The sequence below is a fragment of the Lycorma delicatula genome, chromosome 5 (genome assembly GCF_047948215.1).
Source record: "Lycorma delicatula isolate Av1 chromosome 5, ASM4794821v1, whole genome shotgun sequence".
NCBI classification, from domain to species: domain Eukaryota; kingdom Metazoa; phylum Arthropoda; class Insecta; order Hemiptera; family Fulgoridae; genus Lycorma; species Lycorma delicatula.
The window spans coordinates 116,148,496-116,175,496 of NC_134459.1; the positions used below are offsets into that span (position 1 = coordinate 116,148,496).

Consider the following 27,001-nt stretch of genomic DNA (forward strand, 5'->3'; position numbering starts at 1 on the left):
TGTTACACAATATTTACTCAATTTCTGAGTTACTGAAATTATAGGATAGAATTAAATAAAATTAATAACCTCTTCATAGGCAAATCATTCAACTATAATTCAAATTCATTATATAAATAAAGTTTATACAATGAATTTAAAAATATTTAAATGTATGTTATGAAATAATTATGATACATTTATTTCACTTTGATCATGTTTTTTATTGAAGTGTGATCAGCAAAATCTACAAATCATGTAATTGTAGCAGCGCTGTCAGTGTAAAGATATAACCACAATTAAATGTACATCATAGAGCCAAACAGATATAAATATAATAAGTATATGAATACATGAAAATTAATTGAGAATGGAAAACTGGTTAGATGATAAGTCCCCTTTTTTTAAAGCTTACATATTCTGAAAATTATAGCATAACCCTTTTTAAGATACAGTGTAGAGATTTTTTGAAGCAGTTTTAATAATGGCACTAATATGAACAGTATAATTAACTAGGTTAAATGTTTATGAAATAAATAAAAACGATAATAGAATAATTTTGAATTATACATTGAAGTTTTTAAAAATGCTCTTTTCCCCTTTGTAGATATATGTAAAGTGATTAGAGTATAAAATTAATTATAAAATTGGATTCTGTATAGAGTAGCATAATGAATGACATATCTTTCTAATTTATTGTAAACCCTTCTTTAATATTCTGCTTAAATTCAACTGAATTTGCTTAAAAAATAATGGTTAACAGTAATTGATAAGAATTAACTTGCCAAAATATTTTGTTGAACACTAATGGTATAGTATATAGTTTCAAAAATGTTATAGATATTTTCAAAAGCCCTTTCCCCAATTAAGTAACATGACATTTAATAAAAATATCTAATATTAAAATCGTAAAAAATTGTTCTTAATTACATTCATGTTACCTTAAAAATTTCTTGTTTGAGAACTGTGACCTCATGTCCTAACCTAGTTGCAGCCTTTCCTCTAACTAGACATAAGTTATGTATTTACTGTATGCACATCACTCAACCTCTCAATTATATTGTGCAGTTGTGTTTTAAGACACTCTTAACATTGACTTAAACACAAAACGTATACGATTTGTATTTCTTCTCATAACATCCCTCAGGAGCACCTGTGATTTACATGTAGGTGGCGAAACACACTACTTGGCTAGAATTCTTTGAGTGATTGTCTAGAAACCTAAATGTTAGAATAACTCAAGAAAAGATAACAGGAATATATCCGACAAAAACCTTTATTTTTGTTTCACAACTGTAAATGTTACGAGAAACAAGAAACATGAGTTTGTTTTCATGTGCTTATTAATTTGGGAAACTATTTCATAGATATTTTTTCAAAATTGGGTATAATCATAATTCCAAATTTTGCATTTAAATTAAAATTAGAAATATAAATTTTTTCAAGAATATATTTTTTATATAAATAATCTTTTTGAACATGAAACAGTGTCATTTCCATGTCTGATTTGTACCGATACCTTGGTGAAAAGTCATTTTTTTAGTCAGTAAACAAGTTTTTCATTTCATCCTTCATTAACTAACAACAGATACTGCTCTATGAACAGTAACAGTTTATTAACTTCAAATAAATAAAATGAGGTTTTTCAATAACGTATCATATAATATAAAACATACTGAAGTAAAAGTTATTTTTACACAAACTCATCAGTTCTACCTTGACCATACCTAAACTTTCAGGATTATGAATTTTCAATGTTATGTAATGCACTAAAAGTTTTTCACATATTGTTATAAGAAAAGAGTAAAATTAATTGTTGTTGTTTAAGACATTCTAACGCTACATATACCGAGTATATTTCTCTGTATTTGAAAAATTTACTGAAAGTATTCATCTATTGAAATTTTATTTTTTTAGTGCAACATCATGAGAAGGATTTTTAATTAATTTTAGGGTTAAAGTTACCCATACTTCAATAATTCAATTCAATTCCCAATAACTTTAAAAACACTAAAAAAGTTCTTTCAAACTTAACTTCTTAAGTGCATCTGTAGAGAATAAAACACATTTTTCTTAAGGATAAGGATATATAAACCACTTAAAACAAAAAAGATACATATAAGTTAATAAAAAATAAATAAAGTAATAATTTTAAAGTCAAAAGGTAAAATAAAAAAATAATCATCCTCAAATAATCAAAAAATAAACGAACCACGAAAAATATAAAATATATACAAAAAAGATAAATATTTATGTAACTACTAAAAAAATAACTGTAAAAAAAGGACTGAAACAAATATCAGTCATATAAATCACCAACTCTTAAAATCAATTAAATGTTAGACATTAACAAACCCCCAAAAATAATTGATGAATAACCATTTAAGATGATTGATCATTTGCTTTTATTGCATTTCTTATTTTTATGCTTGTATGCAGTGTAATATTTTGTAATAAAACTATTATTACTATTTGTTAGAAGAGTTAAGGAAAAATAATCCCAGTGTGATTATTTTTAGTAAAGATGTAATCTGCATTACAATCATACTTAAGTGATGCTGCAAGTTTTGTTTTGTTTTTCAAGTCAATTTGTCCATTCTTGCTTTATGTTTAAACAGGCAAAAATTAGCTGGAGTTTATGAAATAGGAATTTCATAAATAGCTAAGTAATGTTAAAAGCTTTCTTTTCAAATTTTTTTGTATTTTAAATATTGTATATTTTATATTAATTTATTGCCAGATTGCTTTTATGAAACATTGTAATATCCACTTCTCAAAATTAATAAAATGTAACACATATTATACCTTGAAATCACAACCAGTGAATTGCTATTTCTAACAATTTATTTTTCTTTTCAAAACAAAAACATAGCTAAAAATATATTACCTACAAACTACTTATGATATGTAGTTTAAACTAAATATGAACTGCACCCAGAATTATTTAAATAAGTGATATGTGAGAACAAATCATTTTGGTGTAATATTCAGACATGATTTTTACTACTTCTATATAATCCTTTTGTATCAGAAAACTCTGTTTTCAAGATGATTCCTTAGGTGTTTCAGAAGCTATGAAACCATTACATTGTAAGGATGCCCATGATATAATGGTCCGTGACTGTTCCTTAATTCTTCCCTGTAACAGACATAAACTGATATTCTCATCACCGTGTATGCAATGGTTGCATCTTTCCGGTGCATTTTGGCTGTATTGAGGCATTAGAGGTTTACAGAAGAGGGGAAGAACAGAGTACTCTGTAGTGGGAGAAAGGTAGAAACAGTGTAACAAGATCCCACCTTGTGCTTTGTGATTTTGTGTAATCCCTTACATTCTAAACGTAACTCATCACTCCATGCACTCATCATCATCATCTTGTAGTAGTCATTTTCCCACCTTCCTGTACGACAATTTGCTAAATTAATATAGGAACATTATATAAAAAGATTAGGGTACAAAAAGTAAATTCTCAGTATACAAAGCTTTGGAAAGTTTTCAAATGTTCACTACACTTGAAAACTTTCAAGTCTAAATTTAGAACACTGTGCAGTGAGGAGTTCAGTTTGTGTATTTCAGGGACATTGTGTTCTGTGTGTGATGTCATATTTTGTTTGTTGCTTTGAAAGCAACATTCTTAACCATATTTTTAATTTGCAAGTTATCTTTTTCTGAATCTTTGTCTATGTACATAATATTTTTTGTTTTTATTTTTTAATTCTTTTATAGTTGATGACTTTAATACATTTGTGAGTGTTGGGTATTTTATAGTGTTGAAGTTCTTTGTGGTCTTTAGATGATGACAGTTTGTGAACCCTGCTTCTAAAATCAGAAGTGAAATTTGATATTCTGAGGTCTTCATTGTTAATTGTTTGTGTATTCTGCAAGTGTTTTCATTAGTTGCTATTAGTATATGTAAGTAGGATTAATTTTGTTAAACAAATCCTCAGTCTGGCTAATGAATCAAAATATGATTAAGTATTTGTATTTTTAAAAATGTCTTTTTCTACAGCTGTATTATGTTTGAATTACGCAGCTGGAACCAGTATCATAATAAGAGTCGTTATCAAACATTTTTTTTATGATTAAGGTGTCTAACCAATCGAAAGCCTCAACCAGCAATAAAGGCTCATGTCGTAACTTACTTTGCATTCGTGCATCGATGGCTATCATTATAGGTTTGTTGCATAATGTACTATTATACCTTGCTGGTATCACCAGTAGAGGGGTTTAGAATAATTTTAAGACTTAATTATTAAATGTCTAATGTTAGTTTATATAATTTTATAGCAATAAACTAAATGTTTTAGATGTAAAAAATATTTACAAGAGCGGAAAATTCTTTGTATTGAAATAAAACAATAGTGTTTATGTAAAGTCTATAAAATTACTTTTTTTATGCTTTGTTAGGTTTTCCTCCAAAACGGACATAGTACAACATTCCAATATCATGACTGTACATTTACGAGCAGTACACTGTTACATTCTACTACAGTCGGGAAACTGACCTTCTAGTAATGCCTACGATTCTTCCGGTTGTTCCGATGATTCATTTCATAGAACCGACGATATTTCGTGCATCGTCGTAAATGTTCGGTTAACATGACGTCAATTTGAAGGGAGGGGAGTCACGTGATCAGGGAGTGTACTGGCCTGGTCGTTCCTTGAAAAGTAAAAATAGTCTTCGTCTATTATGTCATTGGGGCGGGGGTTAGGTTAAAATGGTTTATCTCAAATAGGGGCTTCCCCTGTGGTGACTCATCTTCATTAAAAAAAGATAATAGTAAACATTGTAGTAAATATTATTACGATTGTATAACGGTAATTAAACGATCGATCGATTGCCGTAAACACGACATGTTTTCGACCGCAACGAACGCTAGGTTAAAGCACACGGACAAAAGTGCCCTATGTAATACTATCGAGTTTTTAGCGAATATGGCTAATGTGACTAGTGATGGCCAAATTCCTACCCCTTCCAGCGGCATATGTGTAAGTAGAAAACTTTATCTCAGTATACTACAACGTGGTAGTAAAATTTTACTGTTTAATCTTATTTTTAATTAATTAATTCTTTAACTTTTAAAATATTTGAAGAATACGTTGCTTAAGTGAACAATTTGAATTTGACACTATAAATAGTGAAAAACGTATTTTTTTAAAGTATGACAATCTGATGATTTTGTGATAAATTTTGTATCGAGAACGTTTATTAGAGGTTATTTACCTTTGTGCGACATGTGATTTTTAGAATTGGTCCGTGATGAGAAGTATTCTAAAAACGTAATAATACTTGAACTGTAGTTCAAGTTTTAACGTTCAATATTGTTAATAATTATTTTTTTTGTTGAGGAAAGAATAATGAAAATTAGTCAGTAAATCACTTTTTTGAAATTTTTATATGAGCCTTATGTTTATGTTAATTTTTTTTCCTTTTACTCCTCCGTAACCTGTAACTATATTAGAAATTATTTAAATCCATTTCTTTGTTTGTAAAAGTAATTCCTGTTTGGTAAATAAAGTTATGCTACAGTTAGATAACCTCAAAACATGCCAATTTTGTTCAGATACTATTTATAGAACCTCTGCGTCTTATCAAAATATAATTCGTTGCTTTTATTTCTAATTAATTGTAGATCTTTACTTTTATCAATAAAAATTTCGTACGAAAAATATCATTTTGTCTGAAATAAGTTAAGGTAAACACGAATAAATATTAATTTTTTTATTTAAAAAAAAAAAAAAATTGTCTGCGTTAATTCTAGCCAAAAAATGAATAAATTTAGCTTCTTTGTCCTTTGTATATATGATTGGAAAAGATAAAAATTAAAGCAATTTTTTTTTTTTTTTTTTTTTGTTAATTTTGTGGCTTACTGCATATGTTTATCGACGAAAGAAGATAATTTATGTTTTTATAAAAACAAAGATAACGAGAATAATTAAAAACATTCAGTTTTTATTTCTTTATTTAGATTTTTTTACTCGTGCATTAATTATTGGTAAATAGTAAATGCTATCATTGGAATGTAATGCGTAAATTTAATCTGAAAATTGAAATAAATATCTGTGCTTTTATTAGCTGGGATGCACGATTTTTTCTAAATTTTCAGTGATTGTTAGTTATTTTTTAATAAACAAATATAATGAATAGGTGCTTTTTTATACAGAATTTTTTTTTTTTTTAATTAACTACCATTTAGCCGAGTTAAAGAATATTTGTTTAACCTGTTTTCTATTTTAAATTAATTTTCTTGGCTGTTTGTCAATATAACTTATAATAATTATTTTTTTACTGTTCAGAATGATTTTTTTTTATATTGAAAACTATTTTGTATGTTATCTTAAATATTTTATATATTACGTGATACAATGCTAGCCTAAAAAGAAATGATTTTTTTCTATATAACTTCAAGGTCATGCAAAATATAATCACAACCGTTACATGTGCGAGACTCAACTGGGGAAGATCTGAGGCTATGTAAGTTATTTTAGCGTTATAAAATTTATTGGCCGGGAACTCTAAAGGAGGTCGAACACGTTGCTAATGATGACATCACATCCCCGAGTGCCGTTGGCCTTGAGATATTTAGTTCAGCTTTCTTTATAACCCTTATGAAAGAATTGCAAATTTTTTGTAATGCTACTTTTTGAATTGTGTTTTCCTAAACCCTACTTGCAGTATTAGTTTTTCTCATGTGATGTAATACATTGGTTCCTATGCAATGGCATTATAATATTGATTTATGAATCTAATGCATAATTTATTGAGATTATTATATATATATGTATATATATCCTAGAGCTTGGAATAAGGAAAATAATTCAACAACCTATATCCGAAAACGCTTTATCGAATTACGGCTAGTGTAAAGTTTCGCCTGGATTTCAGTTTCCCCAGTGAAATGAGGTCATACTGATATTTTTAAGGCGTTAATAAGGGGTAAACTTGATGGTATCTAGTGTCTTTTGACCTGAAAAATCGAATAAAACAGGTCGTAGGACTGTGTCTCCCGTAGTTTTCATTATATACAAAGTTAAACAGGAAAATTCGTTGACGACATGTCTTTTTTTAGGTTTGAAGTACAATACTTTGTTAAATACCTAATAAATGCGTAAGTTTTATTATCAAAACTTGTAAAAAATTTAATTCTGAAAACAGTAATGTAATAAAGTTTATAAAAAAAATTAGTATTTAAAACAAAACCGAACAGAAAAATATTACGAATTTGTAAAAATTAAAAACTTGTTTTTAGTTCAATAAATTTAGATCTTTGAAAAATTAAAATGTGTACTTTTAATTTACTTTAAATTGAGATCTCTGTGGTGGAGTGGTAGCGTCTCAGCCTTTCATGCGTAGGTCCCGAGTTTGAATTATGGTCAGGCATGGCGTTTTTTATACGCCACAAATTTCTATTCTCAGAGCAAAATAACCAAAGCAAAAGTCTATCATCGTCATCTTAATTTTTTTTAATATTTCAAAAAATAAATGCGCTGGTTTATACTGTAATGATTTACAATAAACGTTTGAAAATTCTACCATTGACACTGATTCACTTTTCAACTCGTTTTCTTACATTTTCTGTCGCCAACCTAATTATATATTGGAGTTCTTTGATGAGGGCAGCAGCATTGAGAATGCGAGCAGAGCGATCAATTCATCACGTTTGTCTACTTTCTGCTTGTTTACCTTACATTTCATCCATCTCCACAAACAGTAATATAAAAGAGTAAGAGCCGATGACCAATTTTACCTGTGGCCAATTTAACCGGCCCATTTACCTGTAAATGTTTCATCCAGGAATTGTCTTAATTCCATTCGTGAATTGTGTCTGTTGGTTGATCAGATCTACTTTTTATCACTTTTTGTAAGAAATGATCTTTACTAGAAAACTGTTAAGTTTTTTTTGAGGATTTGAACTCAGAAAGGAACAAACGGAGACAATCATATCTATCCCATCATGGAGGTTGACAGACCCCAAGTATAGGAAAAACTTGAATACACACCATAAGAGTGTAAACAGGGCAATAAATACTTTTAAAACACGGTAGTTCATATTTATGAACAGGTCCTAATATTTTTACAGACTTATCGATCACACATATGTTTTTACTTTCGATCGCATGGTGTGAGGGTAAAAATTAATTTTCTTAACGTTTTGAGGTAGGAGTAGTACGGTAAAAAATACCATTCAAAATACCATATTTATAGGCCTACGTATAAGATTTTGTGGCTCGAAAATCTCCAAAAATATTAGATCAATTTCATTGAATTATATATATGCCGTAGTAGTGTATCTGAAGTTGTGGATGTGAAAATTCTATTATTGATTGAATCGTTGAGATACGCTCAGTTTTTAAGATCGACAAAATTTGAACGGAACAATTTAGAAGCTTGTGGTTATGATGTTGCAAGTTGGAAGTTTTCGTTTCTTTACCTGCGATATCTATTGTTACCAATAGTAAACCAAATTAAAAAGGAATATTAAAACCAAATTAAATTAACGAAAAGTCGGTCCTCTTGCGCAGAACTGTATACGATTTTTATTATTGTGCAATAGCTTCACTTGAGCCATGAGAAACTATAACAGTTATAGTACTGAAGGGAGTAGATTGAAATATTTTAATTAATTTTTATTTTATTAACTTTTCTCTATTTCTGTCTTCAATCACTTGACTGGTTTGATGCAGCTCTCCAAGATTCCCTATCTAGTGCCAGTCGTTTAATTTCGGTATATCCCTTACATCCTCATCCCCAACAATTAGTTTTACAAATTCAAAAAGTTGCCTACATGCACAATTTTTCCCACCTACATGTTCCTCCAATATTAAAGCAACTATTCCAGGATGCCTTAATATGTGGCCTATAAGTCTGTCCCTTCTTTTAACTATATTTTTTCAAATGCTTCCCTCTTCATCAATTTGCCGCAACACCTCTTCATTTGTCACTTTATCTACTCATCTGATTTTTAACAATCTCCTATAACACCATATCTCAAAAGCTTCTAATTCTTTCTTCTCAGGTACTCCGATCGACCAAGTTTCACTTCCATATAAAGCTGCGCTCCAAACATATACTTTCAAAAATCATAAACTTTCAAAATTTTCTGGACGTTTAAATTAATTTTTAATGTAAGCAAATTGTACTTCTGACTGAAAGCTCGTTTCGCCTGTGCTAGTCGGCATTTTATATCGCTCCTGCTTCGTCCATTTTTAGTAATTCTACTACCCAAATAATAAAATTATTCTTCCTCCGTAATCTTTTCTCTTCCTATTTTTATATTCAGTGGGCCATCTACATTATTTCTATTACATTTCATTACTTTCTTTTTGTTCTTGTTTATTTTCAAGCGGTAGGTTTTGCGTAGGACTTCATGCACTGTTTCTTCTAAATCTTTTTCACTCTCGGCAAGAATTACTTTATCATCAGAAAATCGTAACATCTTTATCTTTTTACCTTGCACTGTTACTCCGGATCTAATTTGTTCTTTAACATCATTAACTGCTAGTTCTATGTAAAAATTAAAAAGTAACGGGAATAGGGAACATCATTGTCGGACTCCCTTTTTTATTAGTGCTTCTTTTTTATGTTCTTCGATTATTACTGTTGCAGTTAGGTTCCTATAAATGTTATCAGTTGTTCTTTTATCTCTATATTTGAACCCTAAGTTTTTTAAAATGCTGAACATTTTATTCCAGTCTACGTTATCAAATTCCTTTTCTAAGTATCTAAATGCCAAGTGTGTTTGTTTTTCTTTAATCTTCTTTCTACCGAGTGCTGAAATTTCTGCCTTGTCTCTTGTTTAGAGACAAGGCAGCAATTAGGAGAAGACATACTTAGATGTCTTCTCCTAACATTCTTCCATTCTCCTCTCAGTTTTTCTGTACAGATTCTAGTTAAGATTTTTGATTTTTTGCTAACGACCTAAATCATTTCTAACATTTCTTTCCTAGCATTTCTTTAACTCATATTATTTTTCTTACATTTCTTAGTTCTAACATTTTTATCTTAAAAAAAAAAACTCTTTAAAGGGCCACTATATTTTAATACTAATTGTTTACTAATAATGTAGTAATGAATAGGCTTGAATTTGGTGTGTAGAAGAATTTTTCCAGTTTTATTTTACAGATTATTACAATTAAAATTCTGATGTTTTGTTTTGTTTACCAAATTATTAAATACAGACAGCTTACGTATTGTATTGCTTGACAGAAAGGAGTAATTAATTTGTTACTTTAAACTATTTGCTCCCATTAATCTATCCTTACGATTGTCATATGTAAAATACTTGAGATACAACCGGCTCAGTTAGAGATTGTATCGTGGATCTTACGTTCATTTAATGTTCTGTTGTGATCAGAGTTAAAGTGTAACTTGGGTTGAGTATTACCTGATCTCGGTGGGCTCTGCATGCTAATAAACAACTTACTCAGTTCGGCGAAGGAGACAACGGGAATCTTTTCATTCCTCGTTTCCTTGTTGGGACTGTATGGGATGCTTGTTAATTTTGAGAAGAGTTGCCTGTTTTCAACCCGTTGTTCGCCTACAATTATAAAATATTATTGACCGAAATTTACAGGCCGGAGGTAAATCCCTCTTAGCATGTGGAATTATACAAAAGTCACATCAACACCGTCCCTCCATATAAAATTATTAGGCTTTCGGGTTGTTGCTTCTACGCATCTTCATGTTTACCGATTACGTTTATCTGAATGACGTATATTCTTACTGTTGATAGTCATGATCTATCTTGATTGGGGATAGAGTTAACGATTTGCAGTATCATTTTTGTTTGCAGTTTTGTAAGCGAAGATAGGAATTCGTATGATTTTTTAAAGTCAATTTTGTACTGCAAAAATTACGTTACATTAAAAAGATGATAAATAAAAAAAAAAAAAATATTGGTGTGGGTTTAGCTGAGTTCAGCTTCATAGCGAGCTTCTTAAAGTATCAATCGATACGTAAACGTTTCGCTATCGGACATGAACATTTCAAAATAAATATTATATTCAGAGACGCACGCACACAGTCTACGTGCATGCATGCGGTGATCATTTTATACATACACACGATGATAATTTGGCATTCGCATTTTAAGAACGGAAAGCTTTCTTTGAGATTCTTTTGCGGTAACATATCTTGTCCGTTACGTGTCTGAAATCCCTAATCCTCTCCGTAGATCGCGTCACAACTCACCACATCATACTAAAAAAAAATACAGCTCGTGTTTATCTCTCTCCTCGCATACTACGTTACTTTATTTTAATCTTACCAAAATAAACTGTGCAAATTCACTTGCAACTTACTTTTTAATAATTTTACCGTAATTATAATTTATTTATTTTTATTATTGTATTTTTTTTTTATTTACTACGATAATTAACTTTTTATTTCATTTCATATTTTCTTTTTGTTTGTTGTATTTGCTATAAAATTAAGTAGTTTTAATCAATCACTGTTTTAGTATTTATTTAATGTATTTAACGGAAGTATTCTTTATTTGAACTCTCTCTCTCTCACTCTTCCCCTTCCCCTCATTCAAACTCACTCACTCTCTTGTAGGTTTATTCTTACAATAAAAATTGTTTTAAATGAAATACAGTAACTTTTAATATAAATTTGCTTTTTTTCATGAATTCTTTGTTAACATTAGATTATATTTTATCAGTTATTATAATTACACTATCCGCTAACACATAATGAATTATCTCTGTATAGAAATGTAAATGGTGATTACGTTATATTGTGTTCGGAAATTTGTATGAATTTTTTTTAAAGGTCAATGTTCAAAAAATATTACTTTTAGTGTTTTCTTTGTTTGTAGATTCACTTAAGGCTTGTTTACATTAGGAAGTAGGTTTACAACTACGAAACATTAATTGTAAAATACTGTTATGTATACCTATTGCCTGCTAAAAGAAAGAAAAATAAATTATCTCTTCGTTGTAGTTTTTTAACTTAATAATTTAAAAAAAAAGCTGACAACACAATTGTAGGACTTTCCCGTCACGCGGCTTCTTTCTGATACACGACTTACACACGCATACACACACAACTTAATTAAAAATATTTATAATTTTATTTAAATGTAATATTTTTTGTTTATTTATTTCAATTATTCTAACTAAAGAGCGCGCGCTTACTATTTCATTCGCACGGGTGGCACTTTAAATATAATTCATTTATTTAATGCTACTGCTCATCTGTGACGTCACAACATACAGTCGACTACAACAGCTGTACGTCAGGTCTACACTAGCGTTCCTTGTGGTGAGAGGGAGTAGTATTGATGCAGTATACCCACTTTGCCTCTAGTTTATTTAGAGCATTTTTTGGGGTGAGGGTGTGATTTTGCAGAAAAAATTTCATTTATTATTTTCTAATTGTTAACAAATGTGCTGAAGAAAAATAAGACCTTAATTAGGCAAAATCTCGAGATGATGACCAGCAAGGTCATCTCGTCATGTACAGGTGAGCTTGTACAGTCTCACCCCCTTGACCTTTTAAGTTGAAAATTTAATGGTATCAGTGCCTTATATATAGAAATAATCGGACCAAGTTTGGTCAAAATCGGTTTAGTAGTTAGAAGTAGTGCGACACCGAACACACAGACACACGAACATCCGGAAAATTTTCATCCGGTTTTTTGGGTTCCTTAGGTGTCAAAACGTCAAGATCCGGTGAACATCGCATATGCCCAAATTGGACTGATAACAATAAAGCTAGAGCTCTGCTATGCGCCCTTCTAAAGCTAGAGCTCTGCTATGCGCTAGACGAGAAAGTAAAAGGAAATAAATAGCATATACAAAATCAAACATATGTTTTTTTTTGCTGTTTAATTAAGAACTTTAAACAAGCAGGAAACGCGTATTTTATATTCTAAAAAAGTAAACAAAGTTTTTTGTTGAGGAATATATATCAAAATTATTTTAATAAAATAAAAATTAAAACTAATATTTATATTAATTTAATAAAATTAATCTTAAAAACAATAAACAATTAAAAAAAGGCTTAGTCTTAAAATTAAAATATTTTGAAATCTACCCATAATTTTAAGCATCTACGAAAAACTTAACTAATTTTTAATTTTGTGTCGACTTCAAAAAAAAAATTGTTAAAACAAGAGAAATATTTTCAAATCATTTTCGAGCATTAAAAGATTATCCACTAAGTTATCTATAAAAAAATATTTACAATACGAATATAGAAACTTACTCTAGAGAGAATTATCGGTATTTTTTCCTTAGTCCATTTGGTGAAAAGTAAGAAGAGTAGAAAAAAAAGGGGTAAAATGTACAGTATAAGTCGAATTGAACACCCCCTCCTTTTTAATGGATTTCACAGAAAGGAGGCTTTCATTTCAGTCTATATATGTACATTTTATTGAATATAAATGTTTTCCCCTTACTCCCCTATGCAGGACCCGCAATTAAGCATAGAACAGCGTAGGGAGTGTCCTTTCTACTCTAACAGCCCTTTCCACCTACCGGCAGTATGTCCGGCATGGCAGATCGGGCTCTGCCGGTCGGATCTTTACTTTATATTATATTAGTAAGCCATTACTATTGCAATCCATTACGGCACCCCACTTCCTGTGCAGTTTTTTTAGCAGTGTTCCTATACCAGGCTATCCAGCTTCCAGTTGTCATTATACAAAAACTACCCCAAAGGGTCCCCGATCCCTCATCAAGAACGGCCCACCTCGGCGAACCGTCCTCTCCAGATCGAGGCTGCTCTCTCTAACTAAAAACACGCACGGTTACACACGATTGAGGTCCCAACCGTCACGGGATTTTGTATTCAATATTCTAGTAGCTAGCTTCTCCACATTTCCCCAGGCCTGCTTACTGGAAAGCATATAACCCATAGGCCTCTCTGGAGTAAGCCAGGTCAAACCCAGCTGCTGTCCAACGTCGTCCCACATGCAACAGTGGTATATGGTGTGCTCCGGTGTGTCCTGTGTTTCGCAGTATCTACAAACAGAGGTAGCGCGTTTACCATACCGGCACAATTACCCCTCAAACTCCCCATGCCCGGTTAGCAGCTTGGAGAGGTAGAATCCCCAAAGCCACGCTGAACTCACATATCAATGCTATGTGTAATGCGTCTTGTCCATTCTCCCGTAGGAGAAGCATTCCAGACTTCCTACCAATCTCTCAAAAGGATTTGTCTAGCCTCAACTTTAGGCATTCCATTATACACTCTGTACAGCACTTGAGTCCTCTGCTGAGGACTCAGGAGGGATGCCTGAAACAACTTTACCAGCATTACGGGAAACAGTCCTGTATGCCACAATAATTTTGGTGGAAATTCGCCGCTGAATAGAGGACAGTCTGTCAAGTTCCTTTTACTGGTAAATGAATCCATCCAGGCAGGGGCCGCTTAGAAAATTATGGATAAAGCCACCTGCCGGATAAGTCGCCTCTTGGACGCCCGCTGTCCTTTACGGCTTCCCATAAGTTGACCTAACTTGGTAACAACACTCTCGACACGCTCGGATATTCTCATCAGATGTGTGTTGAAGAGCCGATTCTTCGCGATCCACACTCCGAGGTATTTAGCGCACCCAGACGTCTCCAATAGTTACTCTCATCCTTTCGTATTCGCCTCCTCCCAGCGAGTGCGATGGCCTTGGACTTATGGGAGACCAGACTAAGACCTCTCAAATGTAGCCACTCACTCACGTTTTGCACAGCGGCATTCACCGTATCCTCAACCTCTGCTTCAGTATAGCTGGCGACCAGGAGGGCCAGGTCGTCGGCGTAGGCAACCAATTCGACGTCTCCATCAAATTCAAGACGCAACAGCCCGTTGAAGGCAAAGTTCTACAAGAGAGGACCCAAGACAGACCCTTGCGGAACCCACCAAACATATCAAAGGAGATTTTCCATCCTTAGTCGGAGTCGTCACCTTCCTCTCCTACAGATAGCAATTGACAATACTCAATATATATTCACTGACTCCGCGAGCACGCAACGAAGCCATAATCACTGGCCACGGAATGCTTCCACAGGCATTCCTGACATCTAGGAGCACTAGTAACGGTATCCTCCGTCGACGCCAGGGGCCTGCTGCCCGATCTTTCGCCCAATGGGGGACACGACTAATAGCATCCATAGTCGACCTTCTAACAAAACCATATTGATTAGGGAAGAGGCCGCCCGATTCCTCCACCTCCTTCCAAAGCCTGTTGACTATTAGCCGTTCCATTAGCTTGCCAGTCGTGTTTAACAGCGAAATAGGACGATAGGCAACGCTACCATCATTGGCGCAGGGTTTCGGCAGGGACGGCTGCTATCTCCCTTCGGATGCTGTCCTTCAGTTCACTGATGGTAGTGGGCTTTGTGGTGTACACCTTCTCCTTTAGATAACCTCCACAGAAAATAGTCCGGTGGAGTTAGATCGGGGGGATCTGGAACGGTGATGGATATCACCGAATCTGGAGATGAGGCGTCCCGGGAAGTGTCGAAGGGTTGTCATTGACACTACTGCAGTATGACTGGTGGCACCATCCTGTTGCATCCACATGTCCCTTAGGCCAAGCCGTCTCATTTCGGGAACGAAAAATGTTCGTAACATTGTGTTGTACGCTCAGCGGTGACTATGTCATTATGTTCGTTCTCAGAAAAATAGGGACCTATCACACAGGCATGACTCACTGCAATACCACACAATAACTCTGGCACTGTGCAATGGCGTTTCATGCAACAGTTGCTGATTTTTCTAAGCCCAGAATCGATAATTTTGTTTATTGGCATTACCATTGAGGTGGAAATGAGCTACGTCGGACGTGATAAGGTGTTGCACAAGTCATCATCTTTGCTGATTAGCCAATCACAGAATGTGGTTTGTAGAACCTTATCTTGGTCGGACAATTTATGCACCACCTGTATCTTGTATGGATACAGTTATCAGTCCTTTTTAAGGATTCGCCCCGCACTGGTTTGTGGAATATGCACTTGACGATAAAATTGCCGAGTTGACTTCTTTGATGTTTGTTGTATGGCATTGGACACGCGTTCAATGTTTATTGCACTATGCGACGATCGGGCTCTTCTAGGGACCGATTTTTGTTCGCTTTTGCGGTCTTACGAAAGTTGTGAACAGCACGCATTGTGACCTTTCGGGATCATACTACCCGTTTCTTAAAATGTTTGAAACTCCGTTGTGCTATGATGATGGAACTCCCACTACTGAAGAACGCCTCCACGACGTACAATATTACAACGGCGGTCCACATCACGATGATTCCCTATCACAATGAAAGAAACTTGTATCAGTTTCACATCCTTACATTTACTAATAATAAGCTAAATGAAAATCATGCGTGACTGGTATTGCTCGCAGTATTGAAAATATAAATATGTCCATAAATATGGCCCACCCTGTTATATATGGACTTATATCTTAACAATCAACAGATTTCCAGGTCGTTTCCACGTTTTGGTGATTATTTCGGTGATCGTGAGCCTTCAAAAAAAAGAAGAAATATTTCTGTCTATACTGTATTCGGTTAACTTATAGAATGAAGAATAAGCAAATGTTGCCTTTGTGCGAGTGAGTTCGCCATGATTCCGCTGAGTCACATCCCTTGCGTCAGTGCCGATTCACAACGCAGCCATAATATACAACACTAATCATTACGTATTGTATTACTATATTGTCGCTGTTTAATGTTGTCATGTAGAAGTCAATGTGATAAAACATTTATGTAACTTATGTCTTCTCAATAATATTAAAACCCTTGATCTTTTCATATGATCACTCTTTTGTTCTCTTGTTAAATTTTTGTGTTTTTGTTATTTATTTCTAATGTTATTTAAAGTTAATATTATGCAATTTTTTTTAAGTTTACTGGAATTCGAGTGTAGTGTATTCATAGATTTGTGTCTTTACGACTTGTGTTATACCATTATTTTGACATCATATCTGATACCGATTCAACTGATAATAGTGCACGATTACTGATATTTCCTCCGAAAAAAAGACCGCGTAAAAAGCCCTTAAGTCGTGCGGAAAAACATATCATTTTGAATGCTTACAAAAGCGAATTACAGAGTAATTCAGCGGCGTTGATTTTGGATATCGTTAGCATGTTAGCGTTAATAAACTGCTAATATAAGTGGAAGTTGTGCTGCTTTAGTGTACAATGTGATTCGCGAGTATGATTCTACTAATGAATTACGGTTTCCTTAAAAAAAAAATAAAACCTCGCAGATCAGTTGAAGAAAAAGTTGAGGATTTGGATAAAAAAGCAATTCATAAAAAGTACACGAATTTTATTTATTGAGAAATGGTTTACCGTTATGTTACCTCCTCTGGAAAATAATTCGGTTATTGTCTTACAGAACTTCCCTTATAATTCATGTAGAAAGGAGATAATTTTAGCCGTGTCTCGGAAAAAGAATGATATAATGTGGCTTAGTTCAAAAGGAATGATTTTTGAAGAGGATGAACTTAAGGTCCAATTATTGCAAAGGATTCCGGGTATTAAAAGTAATTTTAATGTGTATAAAATTGTTGGGTTAACAAGATCCAGTGGCAAAACCGTGCTTCGATTACCTCCCTATCATTGTGTACTCAACCCGATTGAGCTTATTTGGGGACAAATCAAAAGTTACATAGCGTTAGAAAATACTGCTTTCAAAATAAAAATAAAAACATCATAAAAATGTATGCTTAAAATCCGCTGATAAAACAGGGCAGCAAGAATGAAAAACTGTATAAAACATGTAACGGAAACTGTTGAACCAAATTATTGGGAATTGGATAATATACATAATAGAAAACGAAATTTTAGCGTCCCGTTGTATCTCTAAATACTGACAGCACTACGGATTTCTCGGAAACAATTGACGAAAACTGAATTGAATTCGTTTATTATAAAAATTGAATCAAAGGTAATAGTGAAATTCTACTGTTTATGGACAGTTGACAATTTCATAACTCAGAAAAGTCAAATAAAATACGTTAATTTATTTAAATTTAAAATATAATAGTGTGTGGTTACTGAATATTGCCTTCGCGTAGTTTCTTTTATATGCAATTTGCAGGAGATCATTGTGAATCGGCCGCCTGAACACTCGTACGTGCAGTTTGTTTACTTGAACTCTATAAGCTAACTGAATAAGTTTTTAGTAACCAGATTATAGTAAATATATTTAACTCTTATCGGGTTATTTTTTGTAGATTTCATAAGAAAGCTACCTATTGTAATGAGTACCATGATTCGACTTTCGGAAAATTTCGATGTATATTCAAGTTTCACATCCCCCAGATCCCACCGTCAACTCAAAACTTCACACACACACACACACACACACACGCGCGCGCGCGCATATTTATATATATTTCATTTTCTTTAGACACGATAACTGCTGTTATTTTGCGCCAATAACTTTCAAATTGATACGTAAAATATAACGACCGAAAATCTCGGTTGAGTTCGTTAACGGGAAAAATCGGACCATGGGGGTGGAAATGGGGGGCTTTATCGAGAAAAAAATATTGCTATAAACTTTCTTATTAAGTAAAATATCGAATTGGTTCAAAGTTCGTACTATTCTTTGGATAAGGTTCTAAAACTTATCTGATTAAAGTTTTTTGATATCACTAACTATTGGCTCAGGGGGTTGAAAAAATGGGATTTCAAAAAAGAATCATACCTCCCTTAATAGGCACAGTATCGAATCGGCTTAAAGTGGTCGTTAGTCCTCTAAACATTACCTAAAACTTTCGTTTTTAACAATTTTTGAAATGACCAGCCCTTACGGCAAGGGATAAGCAAAATGTTGCTGGAGTGTAAGAAGATGGGACTTGTATGCTAAAGATGTGAAACTTTTTTCACATGCAACCATTGTCGTATTGAGTAAATCTCAGGTGACCAGTACACATTCATACAAAATTCTCTTGCATACATTATATAAGAGAATTTTGTATTATGAGTGTATGAATGTGTAATATCATCTGAGAAAGCTTAGAGTTCTAAGTAAAACGTAGTGAATTTAATTTATAAGTTTGTATAATTGATTGGTTAACCCAAGAGATTATTAATAAAGATAATATTTTTAAGTAAAACATGTCCTGTTATTTTATATATGTCTATATATATTCGAAAGCGGACTTTCCCGCCGCTTTTAATAAATGAGGAAGCTGTGAATAGTAGTGATTTCTGGTATTAAGTGGTTGGCGACAGACTACTGAAAATAATTGTGTCCGGTTCATTGGCTGTTAAATGTAAACATTAAATTTTTTTTTACAAACAATGTAACCCATTTCGGTTACGGTGCTAAATGTTAGGTTTTGCTTATATTACAATTAAGAATTAATTTTTATGATTTCCAATTGAAAGTTAATGACAAGCTGTTATATATATTCGTTTTTAAATTGTATTACGAGTGTATTAATTATGCTATTTTAAGTTGTTATAAACTAAATTTTAGATAAGGAAAACAGAAACAGGAAAAAAATAATTTTTATTCGATTACGTATAATGCAGGCGTATCTAAAGTGTATTTACTATCTATAATGGTTTTTGAAGATGACATTTCCTATTGATGAAGTTTAATTAGTAAAATATAGTATAATGATAATGTATTTCCACTTTAAAATAAATATAATTTTCCTATATTTTAACTGTTATATTTTTTTAGTGGTTCCTCATCCGTCATTTAACATCATCCGGACCATTTTTTTGTTTCAAGTTAAAAAAAAAATAATAAAGACGTAAATAGTGCCGGTTTAATATAAAACTGCGGTGATGATAAGATTAATACTGTATAAGATAATGCGATGATAATAACTTCCAGTATATTTCCTGTTTGATACAGGAACTCGTCTCGTGTTGATATTTTTTGCACTGTACACTACACATAACTAATGGAGGCCTCATTTGATTTAGGTGTATTTAGATATGCAAATAGATTCAGTAGCTTCGTTTTTCTTTTTCCGAAGTTGCAATTTATTTTTAAAAAATCTCCGTTTTGCAGAATTTAAATAACTGTCTCCCGCCTAAATCTTCGTGGGAAGCGAGTCGGGAAAGATTCTCGAAGCAGGGGAAAGTTACCTCTCTGAAACCCGTGGCAAACTCTGCTCTGCGCAACATTTTACGCTGCTTGGAGTGGCTGCAGCTGGGTAGCAGTTATTGAATGTTCATCAGCGGAGACTGAGGAAGTTAACGTCCTCTATTTATTTTCGTTCGATCAGATGTGAAATATTAAAAATGTACATGGTAAAGATTGAAAAAATTAGTCAAATCTAAAAAATGAAAATCAGATAATTAGTTGGGTTGGGATAGTCGTTTCCTTACACTATCGATTTGTTTGTGGTATTTGACACATTTCTCTAGATTCGAAAATATTTGTTTTAAGGTAAATTTGGGATGTATCAGACAAGTACGAATTGACAGAAAAAATGTTTTAGTTTTATTTCCCAGTGATTACTGGTTGGCATTGAAATTAGTCTGGAATTTTGGATACTTTACGGTCCTTAAATAAAACGTAATAAAATAACCGCAAATTCAGAATCATGACGATATAAAGGTATTTTGTTTATCGTAGCAAAGGTTTTTAACTTTTTCTTTTTTATTATTAATTTCGATTTTTATAATGATTTTAAAATTTTGGCTTGACGTAAGGTAATTATTATTAATAGCTTCTAAATGTAAATAAATAATCGATTGATATAAAAATTAACATAAATGGAATACCATGCAAAAGTTTTTTTTTTAGAATTTCATGGTACTTTCCTGAAACTATACAGATATTTATTCTTTGTTATTCTCTCTCTTTTTATCTCTTCACATTAAATTTTTACTATAATTGTATTATCACTCATTAAAAGTTTGAAAACCGTAAACTTTAAACGTAAAACAAGGGGTGTATAAAGTAGTGTTGACATTGCTGAACAATGGAAGTATAGTATTTCGCAAGTATAGGACGTTGCATATAACGAGAAGCAAGTCGCCAGTCCATCCCACTCTGAACATTAACTGAACTGTTTCGTAACTTCGACAAGTAACTAGTATTACTAACATCAAATATTGGCTATTTAAGAATGTACGGGCAACTGTTAATTAACAAATTAACACTCGTCAGTTACTGTAATAGTTTAAAAGTAAATATTTTTAAAGATACTTTTTGGTAGCCTGTAATGTACTTATTTATTAATAAAAATTATATTAATTTGCCGATAATTTGTCATTTCTAATCCTTAAGCTTCAGGAAAAGAACTTCAGTCTTTTTTCTTTTACTCTAGATATCTCGAAAGCTATTAAAAATACAATTCTGGGGCCTATTTTTATTTTTTTTTCAATTTTTCAAATTAGATTTCATTTAAAACCACAAATTTAATTCTTAATATGGTTCCAAGAATTCATAGCTACCGAAAGCGCAGAATTCATAGCGAAAAATTTTATCACCTGACACTCGCTAATTAAGCGTTTCTGAATCTATATTTGTATGAAATTTTTTCTTTATTTTCATCAGTACAACATGACCGGAGAGTTTTTTACATTCTTCGTGAATCGCTCGGTATAAAAATATGTATTTGCTTACCTGAGTTGCATAATTTTCCCTTTTTAAGTTCCTGGTGGAAAAGGTTTTCTTTGAGGGGTAGTGTTTTCGAAGGTTCCGGGTTCGAATGCCGGTCAGGATTGACTTTTTTCACGCGCTACAATTGTATTTCATTTTATCTGAAAGTTGGGACATAATAAATTACTAAATTACGTCTACTTATCGTCACGAAAAAAAGGAATATAGACGTATATATACAAAAGAAATTATATAAGTTCCTTGGCTTCGATAATTCTAAAATAAACTGTTGTATAGGTTGGCTAATAAAGGACATTTTTTCGTTTTATTTGTTAATTATAACCAACTTCTATATTATAAAATCCTATACCGACTCTGTATTTTACATCTTTAAATATGTTTATTAAAAAAAAAAAAAAATCACTAATAGAAAGATAATGTTATTTTATAGTGAACATAATTTACTGCCGTTGTAACTGTTTTCTTACTTTTTAAAATACTAATAATTTTTTTCAAGATTAAACTGTTGTAATCTTTTTTCTTCAATAATTCTGTTTCTTTATTTTTGAATACTCCCGTATTTAAAATGTTATTAATTGAAGTTATATTGCTGTGTTTACCAGGACACATTTCTAAGCTGTTTTAATTCATTGTTATGCTTAATTGGCAAAAATATCCATTTAAATGTATAATATAAACCTAACAAACTGTTATAAAATGAGTCACTCGTTATCGGCCAAAGTTTGTGAATAATTCATACAATAAAAAAAATTCTCTATTATAATAACTACCATTGTTGTATCAAATTACAAAATATTTTCATTTGTTACGTTTTTATTATATTATTATGCTTTATCATGTTAATTATTTCTATTGCGTTTTATTATACTTATTTTTAACTCCAGAAATGTCACGTTCATTGTTCAATTATAACTTAATCTTATCTGCACCACTATGTTACTGATATGTTAATATTTTTTTATTCCACTCAAAATTCCTATTTATTATTCATTTACTTAGTAAATTTTTATTTAGTATTAATCGATAATATTGATATTATTAAGTAACGTGCCTTGAGTTCTGATTATAATACCGCTAGCTTTAGAACTTAAGCTTTTTATGGTTTTAGTGCATCAGATGATAACTTCAAGACGTTTTATTACGCATATTGATTGCATAATGTACGAATATTCTGGAATATCTTCAGAAAAATTATTATACAGAATATTGATTTTATAGTACTTAAAAACAAGGTGACAAAATTGTAATACTTTTCTGGCACTGGTTATGTATTCTTATATAGTGAAAAAATAATTATATATGAAAGGATTACCTAATTTCTTTTTTGGGGTGGAGGTAATTTATGATGAAGTTTTATTGTAAAATTATCATTATGTATTTAAATAAACCAAAAATGTTATAAAATTAAAAAAATCGGTATTTTTCAGCTTCCCTACCTTCAAAGTTTTTTTTTTATATTTCTATGTTAAATGGAAAAAATCTGATGTGGACCATATGACTTCCTTGTACGCCTATTAAATTACATATGCACATTTTTAAAATTACATAGAATTTTATTTCATTAATAACTTCTGATTTTTTTACAATCACACCTTAGTAATTATTAATAAATCAAGATATTAAAATTAAAAAAAAAAAAAAATTAAAAAAGGTACATCGAACCGATGTGCCTTCTTCTTGTAAGATCCAAATATTTCGTTAATAAAAATTTTATTTGGCTGTAACTCTGGAACCAATGAAAATAAATACCACTTATGATATATCGTTAAAAAGTTCTCAATAGGGCTTATTACTGCAGTTAAGAAAAAGTCTAATATCCAAATTCTTTTGGATTTTGGGATTTTTTTGACACTTTTGGTCAAGTTGATTGCAATCAAAAGGGGAGGTGCGCAACTAGATGTTACAACAGTCCTAAATCCAAAATTCTAACATATTACGGCTAATGGTTTTTTAGTTATGCGAGATACATACATACGTACGTACGTACAGACGTCACGTCGAAACTAGTCCTGAAATGGATTCAGGAATGGTCAAAATGTATATTTCCGTTGAAATCTGAAAACTGAAATCTTTCGCGATCACAATACTTCCTTTACTACGTACAAGGAAAATAAAAACTAAAATAATTCCACTAAAAAATTTACAACCAATAAAAAATTTCTTTTTTTGGGTAGGGGTTGGATTATGATGAAAGTTTAGTATTATTACTAGTAAAAATTTGAAATAAACCGATAAAAATTGAAAAATTTTAAAAAAATCGATGTTTTTAAACTTTTATTATTTTTTTTGGTCGCACTACTGCTATGTCTAAGAAGACACAAAAAATCTGTTAAATGTGGAATAAATTAGATAACCATGCATGCATGTACTGAGCTTAATAAAAAAATAGGTTATGTTTGCAAAGGTTTGAGGAAATTAACTCCCGGAAAATCCTCTTCCATTCCCTGATGATATTGACCCCAAAAGTTTACCAAAAAATTGCCCCATAATCGTGAGTATTTGTGCAAAATCTCATCAAAATCGATTTATCCTGTTAAAAGCTATTATGTCTCAAACTCGCCAACGCACTACATACGTACGTACATCTGTACGATTACTACTCCCACCTTTTTTTGGGAGGGAGTGGTCTCTGGGTTATCGAAATGCAAAAATCCATTTTTTGATTGATTACCAATATAGCTCGATGTCAGGAAAGTAAAAAATTAAATTGAGCTTTTTTATATTGTCCTCCCCATTTTAGATTTATTTAATTTTTTTTAAAGATGATGAAAATTATATTGATTTTGTTGTACTTAAAAAAAATTAAGTGGGTCTTTTTTTTTAGTGCCCTAGTAATTTTTTAGGTTTTTTTTTAACATAATAAGAATATTTTCAAATAAAAGTAGTGAACTATCCAATTAGTTTAAAAGTATAGAATGCAAATAAGTCTAAATAAAGGAGGTGACTGAAAACTAAGAAATTGGCATTTACAAAAATTGTATAATTTATTATTATACTTTTGGTTTGCAGATTACACCACGAACAATATATATTTTTTTATGCGTAGGAGATGGGAATTGAAGTTGTTACAGAACCGAAAAAGGATGTTATGGTTATACGATTACCACTACTAATTCGTAAATTTTTCGACCGACCGACTTTTTCTGATAATGTTTATGTTTAAATAGTGCTACTTTTTCTGTTTAGCCTCCGGAATCACCGGAAGGTATTACTTCAGAGGATGAAAAGAGTATAGAAACCTCGGGTTCAACCGCCATTTTGAGTAAAAGTAATGATGTCCATTTGGCGGTGAACCAGAGTTTTCGTGTGAATAGGGTGCGTTTTCAGTTAAATTTACAAGGTAAAGGAGCATTTGAAAAATACGTAGTAAAAGGTAGTTTTTTAGAAAAAAATACTAGAAAGGTACATTAATTAACAAATAATGATTTTGGTGTTTGAATGTTTTGAGGTATACATTAAATATAATAGACTGCTGATGACAACATGGGAATCCCGTGTCTGATAACATGACATCAGCTGTCAATCATTCATTAAATGAAATAATAATTAGTTGTTTTATATATATATTAGTTGTTTATATAAATAGATATTACAATAGGGTTGAACTTTGATCACATAATGTAAATTAGTTTTTCTACGCATGCGCAGTAGCGTGTTAATCGATGTTTGTTACAAATAAAGATAACTATTCGTATGATATTTTAGCCGATTTTAAGCTAATTATCAATGCAATAAGGATTTTTTTTTAACACTACTAAATTTTGTCAAAATGGTGGGTAACAATTTAAAGCATGGTATCTTAATGAAGAAAGTAATTAATTGAATTTTATATTTAAAAAAACCTCGGACTTCAATCTACATTTTGCATATATTAAAGAATGAAAAATAAAATAAAATGGACCGGTTGACTACGGGATGCGGCTGTATGTCGCCTTAATCCGTTCGGCTACACCAACTTCATGACATATTGAGTGAAAATTGTTTTACATAAGTTACATTTACGTGTAGTGAATGTTAACAGCAATACCATATGATCATTACTAGATACCGGATTATTTGCATTTGCATATTAACTCCATTCTCACCGGTTATTGCATATTTTCCTTAAATTCTAGTGGTGATGCATATTTTCGCTGTATTTACAATATTTTTCGGAAGGGTACCTAGTTAATAAATGAAACCTTACGTTATAGACGGCCAAACCTGTTAGCCGCACGACTGTTAAGAGCGCATGTCTACGGTTTTGGTAGGATAATATTATGAGGCCAAATAAAACAGACTCACGCGAGACAAAGACGGACGATACCGTTCTGCGTCGCGCTCGCATATTGCAGCACTCCTCCCACTGTTATTTTTACACGGATTTGAATACTAGATCGTGGATACCGGTGTTCTTTGGTGGTTGGGTTTCAATTAACCACACATCTCAGGAATGGTCGAACTGAGAATGTACAAGACTACACTTCATTTACACTCATACATATCATCCTCATTCATCCTCTGAAGAATTATCTAAACGGTAGTTACCGGAGGCTAAACAGGAAAAAAGAAAAAAAGAAAGCACTCCTCCCACTAGGCAATTAGATTACGCAAGTTATTATTGACGCGCTCATTGCATTAGTTTAGTTTTTTATTTATTAGAACAAAGTTTAATGTGTACCATGCCTCCCGAAAATAAAGTGCCTCTTCGTAGATAGCTGACTATCCTGGAACATTTATATACAACGGAAATGTTTTATGTTGTCGAGTTTGCGTGAAAAATATTTCGTGCGTGCCCAAAAAAGTTTCAAATAGACCAGCATGTCAAGACAAGTCTTTATATCGCAGGATTGCAAAGGAAAGGCCCACGAGAAAAACTTATAACAGCGGCAAGTAGTAGTGATTTCACTTCCAAAGGTAAACAGAAAATCTAATTTAGAATGGATTTATGTGAAGCATTGCTTACAAGTAATCTGTTGACAAACTTACAAATCTTGCCTTCAAAGATTTTCTGCGAAAATATTGCTTGAATCATAATATACCGCATGAATCAATATTGCGTAAAGATTATATACAAACAATTTACCTACATGTTCCGGAAGAAATACCCAATGATCTCAAGAATAGCATTATTTGGATTTCAGCTGACGAAACTACCGGTAGTTGTTGCCGTTACATTGCGAATTTAATTGTTGGTGCGTTAAAACTAGAGCCTACTTCTTCCTATCTGGTGGCCTACAAAGACCTTGAAAAGGCAAATCATTCTACGATCGCCAGATTTGTGAATGAGAGTATTAAAATAATATTTCCTGAATCTTCTGCAGATGAAAGAGTGTTTATATTTATCACAGATATTTTTCCTTATATGATCAAGGCAGCCAAAGCCCTCCAAGTATTTTAGCCCAATTTTATTCATGTGAATGCTTTGCTCACGGAGTACATCGATTTCCTGAGGAAGTACGATCCACGTTTTGGAATGTAAATAAACTGATTTCA

The 27,001-nt window shown here is 32.0% G+C and overlaps 1 protein-coding gene across 1 annotated transcript in view; it reads left to right on the forward strand.

Moving 5' to 3' along the window:
* The first annotated feature begins 4,660 nt into the window (after positions 1–4,660).
* The window catches only part of kay (transcription factor kayak), a 91,220-nt gene continuing 68,879 nt past the window's right edge, over positions 4,661–27,001 (forward strand). Inside the window, exon 1 of the mRNA XM_075366923.1 lies at positions 4,661–4,969. Within this exon, the coding sequence (XP_075223038.1) occupies positions 4,835–4,969 (135 nt within the window). The 5' untranslated portion in view covers positions 4,661–4,834. The remainder of the gene's footprint in view (positions 4,970–27,001) is intronic.